Source organism: Hipposideros armiger, unplaced genomic scaffold (genome assembly GCF_001890085.2).
Source record: "Hipposideros armiger isolate ML-2016 unplaced genomic scaffold, ASM189008v1 scaffold_254, whole genome shotgun sequence".
NCBI classification, from domain to species: domain Eukaryota; kingdom Metazoa; phylum Chordata; class Mammalia; order Chiroptera; family Hipposideridae; genus Hipposideros; species Hipposideros armiger.
In genome coordinates, this window is record NW_017731604.1 from 589,511 (window position 1) to 604,327 (window position 14,817).

The following is a 14,817-nucleotide window of genomic DNA, read 5'->3' on the forward strand; positions in this document are numbered from 1 at the left end:
TTTTTTTACTTCTGTATCCAACTTCAGCTATAAAACCCTTACCCACTAAGACTTAACTGCTGGTCTCCCCTTTGAGAGACAGCCCCAGGTCTGGTCATAAACTCTTTGGAACGAAAATTCTTTTATACAAGTTTTGTTTAGGAGCCTCAAACTTAACAAAGTGACTTGCCCAGGGTCGAACAGTACCTTAGTGGCAGACCCAGGACTAGAGCCTAGGCTTCTCGACTGAAACCAGTGCTCTTTCTATCAAACCACACTTTCTTTCAACCTTTGCATCCTAAAATACCCTAAATCCAGTTGAAAGACAGAAACTCATTTTATATGCTAATTAGGGAATCTTCTGGGTTTCAGGGGTCTGTCTTTGAGCCCCAGTAATTCCTGAATAATACCCTGGTGAGTGCAGTATGGGTGGCTGGAATGTTTCTATAATCTTCTAAAAGCATACCCTAGACCTATGCCCTCAAATCCTTTTTGGAATGACACAAGTTGTAAATACATACATGAATATATAAATCTCCTGAACATCGATTGTCCTGGCTGCTACTGTTTTTTAAATAAGCCCTTGATCCCGGCTGGCTTTGCTACTTATCTTTTGCTCATTAAAGCTGAACACAACAGCAGTAAACACACACATGTGCACACACGCGCACATGCACACACAAAAATCCAGTGAGTTTGAGTTTGTTACTACAGATACCACTGGAACAAGGTCACCATTTGATGGGCTAACCACCAAGTCCTCTGCCACGGAACCCAGATTGATACCATCTCATATAGCTTGGGGTACAGAAGGAGCACAAGCTCTAGAGGTCCAATTACCTAGGTATAACTTGCAGCTCTACCACTTTTAGCTGTATGTTATGCAAATCACTCTAACTCTGTGAACCACAATTTTATCAGTCATAAAACAGGTAAGCTACTAAGTACCTGACAATGTTGTTGAGGGTTTGAGGAGACAACATATATAAAGTACCGAGCAGGGGAAGTTCAGAGACCTCAGGCCTGGGGAAGAATGGTTGAGGCCTCATGAGAAGGGTCTGGCTCAGCATGGTCATTGGCCCTTGTTAAAGGTGGGGTACACCAGAAGAGAAGGCCCTCATCTCAGTTTTCTATCCTACTCCTAATCACCAGCTTTCCAGTCCTGTCAGCCACAGGCAACTGAGTAGGTGAGAAGTGTGACAGGCATGTTAGAGGAATGACTGGACCTAAAGCACATTCTTGTTCTTGTGTTGCTCTGGAGAGAAGTCTTGAAAGCACAGCAGCCAAGTTATACCAAGAAGCAAGTTTGGAGGATCATCTTTGGATCTGGCTCTGTCCTTTGTCCACAATTAAAGATAACTCAAGCATATGAACAGTTTTCACTTTCTGGGGCCTAGAGGCTTTAAAGGATAAGATAGATGCACTCTCTGTTTCTACCCCAGAGCCTCAGGGGAGCAGGAGATAGTGACTAAGGGGCAGTGCTAAGACTTCCTATGGCTTTCTCTCATCCATGCTTCTCCTGAGACACAGGTAGCAGGGTGGCACCAGGCACAGGATCCCTCCTAGCCATTTCTTGGTATCGACATCCCCTTCCATCACCAATCTCCTTTTGTGCCTCCTGTTCCCCCCACCCCTATTCCCCAACACACACACACAAAAGCCAGAAAAGGGAGAGGAAAATACAATGACATGTTTGCTCCTAGCATTATCCAAGCTTGGCAAGTACCTATCTTGGCCAGGGGGAGGAATCACTTACCGGGGCTTTTTTGTCAATGGGCTTGATGACAAATTTCTTGTCATTGAAAGAAATGTTCCTGATTTCACTCCAAGGGAAACCTATCTTGGGAGTCAGTCTGCAGAAATGGAGACGAAGAACATCAGGACAAGGGTAAAACAAGAAAAACAAGAAGGACATAGAGGGTTGATGCCCTGCCCTACCCACCACTAACTTCTTCTTTAAGGAGGTAGATTCAGTGCCAGCTCAACCAGTGTCATCACATGCCACCAAGTTAGTTGCCAGCACTGAGGGTGCACAACGGACCTCCTGATACCACAACCAACATACTCCTTGTCCCAACCTCTGAGGTTCATTTTATTATACTTTTTGTTGTGGAATGGTCCTCATAACAATCTATCAGAGTCTCCAGCCCTATTTAACAGGGACTCTTCCACCTAAGATTGTAAAAGTGGAGGAGAAGGTAAATAATGAGCCCAAGATTCAGAAGTTACATGGGACAATAGTTTATTGACCTCCAGCCTCACCAAGAGCAGACCAAGGGATGGGGGGGGGTCGGAAATAAGCAAGTAAGGTAAGGTAGCAAGAGGGATTATAGGCCAAAAGGCACTTAATCATCATATAGGAGAGGGATTAATTACAAATCCTAAAAAAGTAAGTTCTAGGCCAGCGCTGCCCAACAGAAATATAATGAGAGCCACACAAGTAATTTTAAATTTTCTAGTAGCCACATGAAAATAAATAAAAAAGAAATAGGTGGAATTCACTGTTATAACGGTTCATTTAACCCAGTATATCCCAAATACTAGCATTTATACACGTAAATCAATATTTTAAAAAATTTAAAAATAGGGGCCAGCCGAGTGGCTCAGTTGGTTAGAGCGTGAGCTCTGAGCAACAGACTCGCCGGTTCGATTCCCAAATGGGCCAATGAGCTGCACCTGAGCTGAGCTGCCAAATGGTGGCAGGATGGCTCAGCTGATGAGAGCACGTGCTCCTAACAGTAAGGTTGCCGGTTCAACCCCCACACGGGATGGTGGGCTATGCCTACCCACAACTAAGATTGAACACGGCACCTTAAGCTGAGCTGCCCTGAGCTGACGACGGGCGGCCAGATGGCTCAGTGGTTAGAGCGTGCACTCTTAGCGGCAACAAGGTTTCGGGTTCGACTCCAGCATGGGATGGTGGGCTACGCTCACCCGCAACTAAGGCTGAACACGGGGACCTTGAGATGAGCAGCTGTGAGCTGCTGAAGGGTGGCCAGATGGTGACTGGACTTGGAGCTGAGCTAGCTGTGCCCTCCACAGCTAAGACTGAAGGACAATCACTTAGCTGTTCCCTTCCCCAATTCCCCAACACTGTTCCCCTTCCCCAACTCCCCAATAAAATCTTTTTTAAAAATCTAAAATACATATTAACAAGACATTTTACATTATTTTTCACACTGAGTCTTCAAAGTCTGGTGTGTAGTTTATACGTACAGCACATCTCAATTCAGAGTAGCCACGTATCACATGCTCAATAGCCACATGTAACCAGTAAGTACTACCATAGTGAATAGGTGCTAGTCTAGTCAATGCTAGATTTAGAGGCCTAAGGGAGGTTGTACAATTACCTGGGCTGGTTTAAACTAGGTAGTAAAAGAACTACCCAGGTGAAACTCAGGAGGTATAGTCCTACTCTGTGGTGAGCCATAAGTGTAAGAGTACTCCAAATAAACTAAGAGAGCTCTGAGCTATACCTGTCATTCTGCTCATAGATGTTGAGACCAAGGGCATCCACCCCAAGCCACAGCTCTGAGCCTTTCTTGTTCTTGATGCTGAAGTAATTCACACCATACATCTCCAGGTCCTGGGCAATCTTCAGATACTCCAGGACAGCATCTTCCCTAAACAACAAGAGTGGGAGTTGCAGGCGGTTATAGAGGGGAGCCTGTGAATCAGACTTAGGGATATAGAAAGCCTATCTGCTCTGCACTTCTGACAAGTATCTTGCCATTAGGGGTGGGAAAGGGATGGAAAGTAAGCAGGTGATGGAGAACAGAGTACAACAAGGAGTCTAAGGTCTGCAATTCCCAAGGGTAATAAGGGTAGACTGACCCTTGTTGGCCTCTAGCATGTTAGCTGCCAAAGAAGCCTTATATAGACATGTTCTTAGTAGAGCACAGACAGGGTGGTGATGGCAAAACAATAAGACTTGTTCCTCAACTAGACAGCCCCCAAATGGTATGCCATGTTTAGAGAGCTCATTCCCTGTTTCTTTCTTGGAGAGGAGTCCCTGGTAGCCCAGCAGCTCCCTAGGGATCCTGAGGACCCCTCCATTTCTTTATGGTCAAAACTGTTTGGACTCTCAGTGGCCATTATTCACAAAAATATAGCTTTATAATGGTTCTGATTAGCCTCTGTCTCTAAATTTCCCTCTACACTGCATTCCTGTCTCTCTCTTTCCAACATTCTCCAGTGTTTCTAGTCCTCAGTCTCTTATCTCCCTAGAACCAACTGCCCTGCAAGCACAGTGGAGGTCCACGGTTGCTAGGGCAGGCTTACCTGAGCATGCCCCGGTGCTCCTCATGCCACACCTGGATTCGCTCCTCCCACTGGTCCTTGTTGAGTTTGTGCTGCTCTAGGACCCTGTAAAGACAACGGGTAGTGAGTAATTTAAAGCACAAGGCCCAAATTGCAGGGATTAAGGAAAGCCCACTTAGCTCTCTAAGGGGTTGATTCAAAGACATTGTGGAATCAGCCCACTAAAGGTCACACTGGAAGCAGACTGAAATTATAGCTAGAGGTATTAATTAGATAGAGGGAACTGCCTGAGAGGTAGGAGAGATATAAGAATGAGTGACCAAGGAAAACAATGGGGACACCTTCTTTTGTACTTTTAACCAGAAAATTCAGTAATGTGCTATGGTTCCCAAGCAAAACAGTAATATATCAATAGTCTGTGCTGTTTTGTGGTACTAAGAGTAGAGCTAGGCCTCACAAAGGCATGCACACTCTTCCCTAGACCCTTGTGGGACCAACCGTTTGTGTTTGTGAGAATATTGCTCAGGGATGAGATTACGGCCTGTGGCTATAGAACAGAGAACTGAGCCCAAATGGCTTTGGGAGAAACTAACAGGCTCAACCTCTCGGATCTATTAGATCATAAACAAGACTTGTTTCAAATACACCATCACAGACATCATGGCAACAACTCAGGTGGAGTCCCAGGGCACAAGCACTATCTCTAATACCTTCAAGTGAGTTGTGTATATGGCACAGCTCCAATCGGACTGAGACTCCCAGGATAAAGCAAGCCTAGGAAAATGGCCATTTGATGCAATGACAAAAAAAACCTGGATTAAAAAATCAAGAGACGGGCCAGCCAAGTCGCTCAGTTGGTTAAGAGTTGGCTTAAGAGTGCGAGCTCTGAGCAACAGGGCCACCTGTTCGATTCACACATGGGCCAGTGATGCGGCGCCTGAGCTGAGCTGTCGCTGAGCTGCCAACAAGTGGCAGGATGACTCAGCTGGTGTAACAACAAGATTGCCTGTTCGATGGTGGGCTATGCCCATCCGCAACTAAGACTGAACTCGGCACTTTGAGCTGAGCTACCGATCAGATGGCTCAGTGGATAGAGTGTGCACCCTTAACAACAAGGCTACTGGTTCGACTGCCACATGGGATGGTGGCTACGCCTACCCGCACCTAAGATTGAACACAGCATCTTGAGCTTAGAGGCTACGAGCTGCCGACGGACAGCCAGATGGTTACTGGCGCCCTCCACAACAAAGACTGAAGAACAACAACTTGGCTGTTCCCCTCCCCCAATTCCCCAATAAAATCTTAAAAAGAAAAAATCAAGAGACAAGTGTTCCAGGTTTGGCTATGCCTCAGATGATCTGTGGGATATCGGGCCAAGTTAGAGAGAGCACCTCTGCATCTCTATTTCCTTAGCCAGGAAAAAAGGATAATGCCTGCCTTATTCATTTTGTGTGCTGTTGAGGTGCTAAAACAAACATAATGAGTGTTTCAGAGTGTTCAAAGTCTACAAAAGCAGAAGTTCTAAATAATGGTTATCAATATTAAAAGACTGTTTGATCTCCCCATGTCCCTGGCTTGCATGTTTCTCTCTCTCCCCTGTGAACCTCTGATGTAAAAAGTCTAAAGCAGTGAAAAGGATTGAGAAAATTGGAACCAGGGAGGAGGGAAAAATCAATCCATCTCTGGTTGTGTATATAAGAACCTCTTTCCAGGGTAATTAAGTTCTGCAATCAGGCAAACAGAGTGGGGGAAAAGCTTTTTATTTTGAGAGCCCAGGAAACAACAACAGGGTGCCATATGCAAATGTGTCTCTCTGACTAGCATAACATCAGGGTCTTCAGCTAGACCCTAGTGGGGAGGAACAGATCTAGCAGCCCTTCTGTAACAGGAATTGTACAGCCTTGGGCCACAGCCCTCTCTGGCCAGGGCAGACAGCCAGGCACCACCTCACCTCTGTGGAAGCAACTTGTCCCCCGCCAAGTAGCCAGACTTGTGGACTTCCTTATTGAAGTCGCCATACTTGGACTGGACAGCATAGGAGGCCAGCAGCACGGCAGTCTCAGGTGGGCAGTAAATATCATCATTGAGAATGCCCTCCTTCACTTGCAGGAAGAACAGGCGCTGTGTGATGTCCTGGATCAATTCCTCGGATACATCCTCAGGGTAGAACTTGGCCCGGAACTTAAAGAGCAGGGGGCTTTCCTTCCGCACATCCTGGGCAGTCACCTGGGAGCAGCAAGGAGTTATGGGCTCTCAAAACAAGACTCTGGGGTGAGGGAGTGGCTGTAGGGTGGAGAGGAGACACTGAAAGGTCATCAATTTGGGTAATCCTGAAAAGCTGGGTGGCAACTCTCCTGGTAATTTAGAAAAGAGTCACATTGGGGATCCAATCCCAATTGCTTTCTGTTGGGGATTTCTACCTGAAATAAAGATGGTCATAAGCCCCCATGTCACCATCATCTGACAATATATAAAACTGCCTAAAAATTCTAAGGAGAGACTTGAGAAATCTCCTCTTTTAAGGCTCCCCCAAGTTCATAAATTAGCAAAGCAAACACCAGGATGTATGACTGATGCCTGGGAACTGGCTAGGTAAGAGAACAAACCAGGTTGTCTTTTAAAGCTTGAAATTGGCTCCTAACGGTTCTACATTCGTCCAGCAAAAGTCTCCACTCTTTGAGAAAACAAGACTCTGCCAGCAGGTGAAGCACCCACTCCCTAGACACAATCAGGGAAACAAGCCAGAGGACAGTATGGAGACCTCCAAGGACAAAGTCAGCCAGTTTGAGGATACTGAGATGAAGAACTGCCGTGTTCCTGCAGAGATGCTACTTGAATGAACCTATACTCAGATCATCCCATTTGGAGATCAATTGAGATAGAAAAATCAAGAAAGAACATCTGTATGGGGTCAGGCATCAGTTGACAGGTTGGGGAAGAGACCAGATAAGATTATGAGACCTTTGAGAGTCCAGTTCAAGAGTCTATGACTCTCTTTTTAACAAATTTCCTAAGGCCCTTGAGTTTGAAAAAAAAAGGGGGGGAGGGGAATATCAATCTCCTGAAGAACCACTAATGGCTGTGGTCTAAAACATGTCAAAGTTTAAGACAGAGCTCCCAGTGGGAAGGGGAAAGTCTCTTCCTCCTTGGACCGGGGCCATTCTTGCTGTGAGAAGTCAAAGTGGAGACAGAGCAACAGCTTTGCCTTATCTGAGTCCTCTGCTCTTATTTCTGATCCAGTGGTCAACAGACCGCCCAGTGAAAAACATAGCCCTTGGTGCCCTGGATTTGCCAGCTAGCACATGTTACCCCTCTGAGCAAGAGCTGGCAGAGGAATAAATTCCAAACCCCAGTGGGGTAAGCAGTTACCTTCTTATTGAGTTTCAGCCAAGTGGAGAAACCCTTAGTGTCCTGGTATTGCAGACCAAAGAACCAAACTTCCCTCAGACCAATAGTTTTCACCACCTGGAAGAGAAAACACAAAACAACCACTGATTGAATGCCTACCCTGTGCCAGGCACAGAGGACACAAAAGTGGAGGCAACTTGTTCGTTGACCTCAAAGGACATAAGGTGCCCATGGTCTGGCAAGAAAACACACTTGGACAGCAGTCACTAAGTGACATTAGCATCTCTGCACAAAGTACTTCTGCTCAGGTAGGGAATGGATCTATTACTTGTGATATTACCACACACCAATAACTTTATAACCATTATCTCCTTTGATTTTCACAATAGCTCTATGATATAAATACAATTAGGTCTGTTTTACAGATAGTAAAAGTAAGGTTCAGAGAAGTGAAGGTTCAGTTAGTGAGTAGCAGAGTCAGGTCTGTTTGACTTCAAACCTGTTAAAATCCAGTGCTTTCTGCCACTTCCCTCTCTCTATTATGCCATGCAGCGTCCCACTGCTAGGATGGATTAAAGGCTGAAGTCAGAGATTGTTGGCTTAACTCCTGCATCTTGTTCTCCTGGGTTGCTCTTTCATCTTTATCAACTAGAAATAATTCCCTCACCCTTCAGAATGAGTCCCATTTACAGTGCCCCAAGAAAGAATGTTTGAGGACACAGAGCAGGCATGGTGACACCCAAAAGCTGTGCTCTGCCTGAGGGCTGAGATGCTTCTTTCCAGCCCTGATTAGAGCCCAGTCACGATTTCCATTACCACTCACACAAGTTAAGAGTGGGAATGAGGGTGGAAACAGGGTGAGTACCTCCGTGTAGTAGCTGAGGGCCCCCCTGATGTTCTGGGCCTCTTGGCTGAGCAGCGGGAAGGAAAGGGAGGCCAGCCAGGAGAAGACAGATGGGATCTGTTTTCCATTCCCTGACATTAGCATGTTAATGGTTCTGGCTGGCGGCTCAACCCCAGCATGCTTGCCACTGGGGATGGAGGCAATGTAGCTGAGCCACATCTTAATGAGGTCATGCTGGCATCGGTCAGTCTTCTTTATCTTTTCTTTTCTTTTTTTTTTTGGTGGGTGGGGAGGGGGATGGGTGGCTGGGGCAGTGGAACTGGGGAGGGTGAGCTGAAGAAATTTACCTGGAGACAGAAACAGGGAACAAGGACACTGTGTTGTTGATGCCCTTCCCTGTGAATAAATCACTATCTCCCCTCAGCATGTGCACACACATGCACATACACACACACATGCACACACACACACACACACACACACACACACACACACGCGCCTCCATTGTCTCCACAAAGTTTCTACTATGCATCCCAAGCCAAGCCCTACAGTCACTCTCAGAGTTTACAATATAGAGCTTCAGAGGCCCCAAGAAAAAAGTAGCTCATTTGTATTAAGTACCTATTATGTACCAGGTACCGGAAAAACTCTGAGATAGCTATTATCTCTATTTTATAAAAGGGAACTGAGGCTTAGAGAAGCAATTGTTCTAAAACGTAGAGCCTAGACTATAATCCTGTTGTGTATGACTCCAAAACCTGTACCCTTTCTTTTCTAGCATGCTATCTCCTAATGCCAATGGCTCATAAGAGCTTAGGAGCCCTGAGGTTCTCAAGTTACTAATTGATTTTGTCTCTCTTTTATCCCAGATATCCCAGCTAGATAATGAACTTTGACCACCTCTGCATCTAGATATGGTTTCTGGCTTTCCACTAGGCTCAGTCAACAACCACTCTGGAGAGAAGCCATATTCCCAAGTCATCAAAACCTTCACTGCTCAGTGGGGCATGCTTGGTGGTCACCCTTCCCTTTCATATCTTAAATCAGGTATCAGGAAACCTGAAAGCCTCACTTCTCTCTCCAACTTGCTGTGTGATCTCAAGGCAGCACATTTCCCTCTCTGGGCCTCAACTTCCCCATCTATCCAGCTTCCTGATCTACTACAAATGGTGTGGCTTAAATGGCCTCTTTCTTCTCTCAAGTTCTATTGGGTTGCCGGAAAAGTCATGACACATTTTTGCAACAAAAACCAGAAAAAATACGTCAGGACTTTCCCAACAACCCAACATAATTCCATTAATTAGGTTATTTTTAAATGACTAAGAAATACAATCTCATTTCCCACCTACCTCTTGCTGACTTGGGTAACTAGGAACAGGTTTAGAAAAGATAAATGGGTGAGGGGATGAGGAAAGATCAAAAGACTGCAAGGATTCAATGGCAAGGTGAGTCCCTCAGTCTAAGTCAATAGGCAATAAGAATTGCCGGCAGGTTTTAAATGGAGAATACAAAATGCTTGTGCTGAAATGTGATATTGGCTTCTTTTGCAGAGGATAGAGTGGGAGGGTGTGGACAGGAAAGATTGTTTAAAGCACCTCTTATCTCATCCTAGATATAAGATAGGGCCCAATTAACAGCTCTAATGATTTTCCACAGGGCTGCAGAAGAATAGTGTGTCTAGATGCAATCGTGAGAAGAAGAGAAGAAGTAAATTCTAAGAAACAATTCAGCCCCAGGAGAGAGAGAGACACACTAAGGATACTGAAGATTAACAACTAGGGCCAGAATGCTAGGTGCTGGTGGGGGTGGAAGACTGGGGACAGAACTGGTAGAGCAGCAGCTGGCCTTTGCCTGTACCAACAGCCGAGTTGTAGAGGCTCAGAGACACCAGAACTTAAGAGGGAGTGAGGCAGGCACAAACTACGCGACCAGTCCCAGGGGTCCCAGGAGTGAGCTCCTTAGCCTATTTTTGCACCAGGTTGTCTGGTTCACTAGTGGGATTGGTAGAAATGTGATGAGAGGAGGATCATGGGAGCCAAAATAGTTCCAGGATCTGGAGTGTCTCTGAGAACAAACTGGACAAAGTAATAGCTAAAGTGCTATCAAAAGAAAAAAATTCAGGATCAGTAGGGGATTTTAATCTCTCTGAGTACTGCCTTTTCCCTTATGAACACAGAGAAATCAAATCCATATAAATTTTCCACTTCCTTAGGCTCCAGCACTTGGAGGTGAGCAATGTCTCTCAGCCTCCTCTAAAGCCCCAAAGTGAGGGAAGTGAGGGTGTGCGGGGCAGGAAATACATCTGAAGTCAGAATTGAGACTGAAAAACAACAAAGGGTAAAACAGATGACCCCTGGACCCTAGGCTATAAGGAAATCTCAAGACTTGGAAATGAAGCCAAGCTTTGCTTGCTTCCAGCTTTGCTTCCAGGTGAGACCACTCCAGAGGAAAGAGAAACCTTATTTTCTAGTGGGAGTATCTAGATCCTAGTTTCAGGAATATCTGTGGCTCCAGTGACTAGGATCCTACCCTTCTACTCTGAGAAACGGCTTCATCCCTGAGGAAAATAAAAATCTTTCTTGGCTCACTTTGACCCCAGACAGCCAGCTCATCTGGCTGAACTGAGCTAGTATTTCTCAAAGCTGCCATGGAAGAAATCCTTAAGCAGCATAAAATAATAAAGGTGTATATCCAGGGGCCACAAGGAGGATACAAGGGTTGGGGTGGGGGTGGGGTAGATACAAGTAGAGAGCTGCAAGCCAGAATTTCTTTGAAGCCTCAGGTTTAGTCTTAATCATTTGTGCAAATTTTACATTCTACTCCTTAAATCTCTGTTTAATAATAACATAGATAACATCTACAAGTAAAATTGATGCTCCAGGGTACTAAATCATTCATCCCACAGCTCTGTGTACCTCCTAGAACCTGCCACATATACCTAGAGGGAGTAAGACTTCAGTTTGTAAGACACTGGCTGTGGACTCCATTCAGCCACACAAGACAAACCCCCAAAACAGACTGTGGAGCACTATAGAGTCTAAGTAGCATAAACTGGAAAACTGGAGTCCAGTGAGGGAAAGAGGTTTGCCTCTCTGAAAATCCTCCCTAATTACCAGGAGCATCTGGCTATAAGAAAGAACTCCCCTGCCCTTTTGCCTCTCTTTTTCATGTGAAGGATGCATCTATCTAAGTAAACAAACTAGTGACATGAATACCCACTTCAGAAGCTCAAAACAAGATTAGGAAGCAAGGTTGGAGCCTCAAGGGGAAAACTGTGAGAAGTTATGTGCAAAACTGAGTCAGTACCCAATCACCTGAGGCCCACTGAGATCCCATTATAGTCTTGGCACCAGCTACATCTGCTACCCACCTAAAAGCAAATGAATGCAGGAGGGGGCTGCCACCATCACTGCTTCTGCTACTCCACACTGCCTGTGCTCAAGTGGCCACCCGCTCTATAGCACAGAACACACTGAGTTAGAGTTCTAAGTTTAGGGACCAAACTTTCCTCTACTCAGACTGGGAAGAGGCAAAGAAAGGGGAAGTCACAGAGGACAGAGCTGACTAAAGGCACTGGGAAGACTGTAAAATGCTACATGGCTTGGTTCAGGGCACTATACTACTTCCTAGCTATCTGACCTTAAGCAGGTTCTTTTCCCGCTTTAAGCCTCAGTTCCTCAACTATAAGATGGAGACACTACTATTATAATAATAGATGTTAGTTATTTTATTTTATTTATTTATTTTTTTAAAGATGTTTTTTATTGGGGAATTGGGGGGATGGGAACAGTGCTGGGGAATTGGGGGAAGGGGAACAGACAAGTTGCTGTCATTTTTGTTGTTCTTCAGTCTAGTTGTGGAGGACGTTGCTTCACTGGCTCAAGTTGGCACCATCATTGCGCTCTTCCCGGGTGAGGCAGATCAGTTGCTGGCTTCTGGACGGCCGCTCACTGCGGCTGTTGGCCGTTCATGTTGGCTGCTAGCTACATACGGTAGCTCATGGCAACCCACTGCCACAGGGGCTGCAGCCTACGCCTTCGCCGTTGCCGGCGACTCACGGCAGCCCAGCTCCAGGTTGAGCTGTTATTCAGCATCTTATCTGTGGAGGGCAGTGTCACTGGCCCTCATATGTGGGATCCGAACTGGGGCCCTCTGGCGTCCCAAGCCAGTTCTTAACCATCACGCCACTCGGCCGGCCCGATGTTAGTTATTTTATAAAAGAAAAAATGGAAGAAAAAGAAGAAAGGGCTGCTGCCTTCGATGTAGAGTCCACAAATACTAAGGACTTGATTGAGCCAATTAAAGCTTCCTGGTTTCAAGGCTCCCTTATCTGAACTTTCAGGGCAATTTACACCTATTTATTTAGCCCTTAATATGAACAACCAACATTAGAATGCCTGCTATGTACCAGGTAATTTACTCATTTGAAGATTAAATAAAACCACAAAATCTCTGAAATTAGTGTGATTACCATTTTACTGAGGAAAGTAAAGTCCTAAGAGGTTAAATGAGCCATCCAAGATCACACAGCTAAATAGAGGGATATAATTTGAACCCAAAGCCGAAACCAAACCCCGCGCTCTATATGCAACCTGAGCCCTAAAGGTGTTTCTTTCATTCTATGTGGGAGGAGAGTTACATGTACTTTTCTATGCTTCCATAGGTAAGCAACTCCAAGTTCCTTAAGGGCAGAGATGCTGTCTGATGGGTCTGGAGATTCTCCCGGAGAAACAGGAGACCTTCAGTCAATGTTGAATCCCGTCAGTGAATAGATGAATGAATGGATGTTCTGAGATTTTACCTCTCTTCTAGAGCTCAAAACCTTGAGAAGAGAGGGCAAGTAGAGTTAGACTAGAGATAGCGCTAGAGACCCTGGCTGGGGAGGAGCCAGGCAGAGGGTTCTCAAAGTAGACTTCATGGTGGTGGCACTGACCCCTAGTGCCACCGAGGTAATCAAGAGCCCTCTGAAGAATCTCAGGCTTTAGAAGTGGAGGAAAGTGAGAGAATCAATGTTGCAATGTGGTTTCTCCTCAAGTCGTTAGGATTTGTGCACTCCTCAGGCTATAGCTCCCCATTGTTGCCTGATATTTATCACTGGTACCAAGGAAGGTGCTTCCTCTCCAGTTGGCTTCCTCTCTGGTCACCAGCCAGACAACTGCTGGGTTCCTGAATGGCCCCAGAGCTTTTGTCAATTCCTCCCAAGGAATCCAGCTCCTTCGTCCTAGGCCCCAGTTCCAGCAGGAGTGCCTCCTTGAAGGATGGGTCTGAACAGCCAGAGTGAACTTCCTCCCTTATGCCTCATCAAGTCAGTGAAAAGAGATCATATACCTCAATGGCCTGTGAACACATACCTTTATAGATTCCTGTCCAGACCTGCCTTGGCCCCAAGAGTGCCAGATGCTCAATTCCATTTCTGAGTTCAAATCTTTTTCCCTGTAGTTTTCACCTGTGAGGTTCCAGCTCTGCTCCCTCACAGACCATGACTGCCCCTTCCTTCCTACGACAGTTCCTCAGAGATCTCAAGAAAGGGAGCACATCTCCTCTTGAGTCTTCTCCAAGCTCAACAGCCTCATTCACCCTAAGCTGAGTAAGCAGCACAGTTTGGGAAAGCATTGTTTTTGCAGTCAAAGATCTATTTGGAACTCCACATAACAATTTACTAACTACATAACCTAGAGTGTCTTCTTTCACCTTTCATAGGCAGGATCATTGCGAGGACTAAAGCACTTAGCCAGAGTTAGTCCATAGTAGCTACTCAATATAGGATATTTCCCAAAACACTGATCTTCCAGATAGGAAGTTATAAGCTTCCTGGTTTTCTCCCTTTCCTCCCCTCAACCAGTATGAAAGATGCAAGTCCCTCAAGGGCTTTGTTTGGGAAGCAGTAGCTTTCAGAACTAGCACACCAAACTGGCCGGGGCTCCCTACCATTTGTGCTTCCCTCATAACCACACCCACAGTACGTAAACCAAACAAACATAACAAAGAATTACCAGGCCTTGTGGCTTTTCAGTTAATAAACTTCTTTGTTCAAGGATTTTTCTGCCCTGGGCTCTCTAAATTATGCCCTCCTCATCCTCCACAGCTATCCCCCTCCGATGCAAATGAACAAAGCCCCCAGTGTTGAGGGTAGGGGATGGCTTGAGAGAGGTGGGGTGTAAAACTAGGGCTCTAGGAAGGAGTCTGAGTAGAGGCCAGAAGGAGCTTCTGGTTCCCAGCTGTACCATAAAATCCGCACTGGCTAATACTCTCCCCTCTATAGATGCTACCCAGAATGATACTGCTTTCTGAATCAGAGGGCCAAACAGCCTTTGTATCATATGGACACCTTCTCCCTTTTGCCCCAGAGCCATTAAGAAGCCTGTCCAAGGGCCGGCCGAGTGGCT

At 45.8% G+C, this 14,817-nt stretch overlaps 1 protein-coding gene across 1 annotated transcript in view; it reads right to left on the reverse strand.

Moving 5' to 3' along the window:
• The window catches only part of MSN (moesin), a 68,992-nt gene that overhangs the window by 9,851 nt on the left and 44,324 nt on the right, over nucleotides 1-14,817 (reverse strand). The window contains exons 3-7 of the mRNA XM_019656110.1: nucleotides 7,609-7,704; nucleotides 6,191-6,465; nucleotides 4,261-4,344; nucleotides 3,456-3,602; nucleotides 1,736-1,832 (exon numbers count right to left, since the gene is read on the reverse strand). Of these exons, the coding sequence (XP_019511655.1) occupies nucleotides 1,736-1,832; nucleotides 3,456-3,602; nucleotides 4,261-4,344; nucleotides 6,191-6,465; nucleotides 7,609-7,704 (699 nt within the window). The remainder of the gene's footprint in view (nucleotides 1-1,735; nucleotides 1,833-3,455; nucleotides 3,603-4,260; nucleotides 4,345-6,190; nucleotides 6,466-7,608; nucleotides 7,705-14,817) is intronic.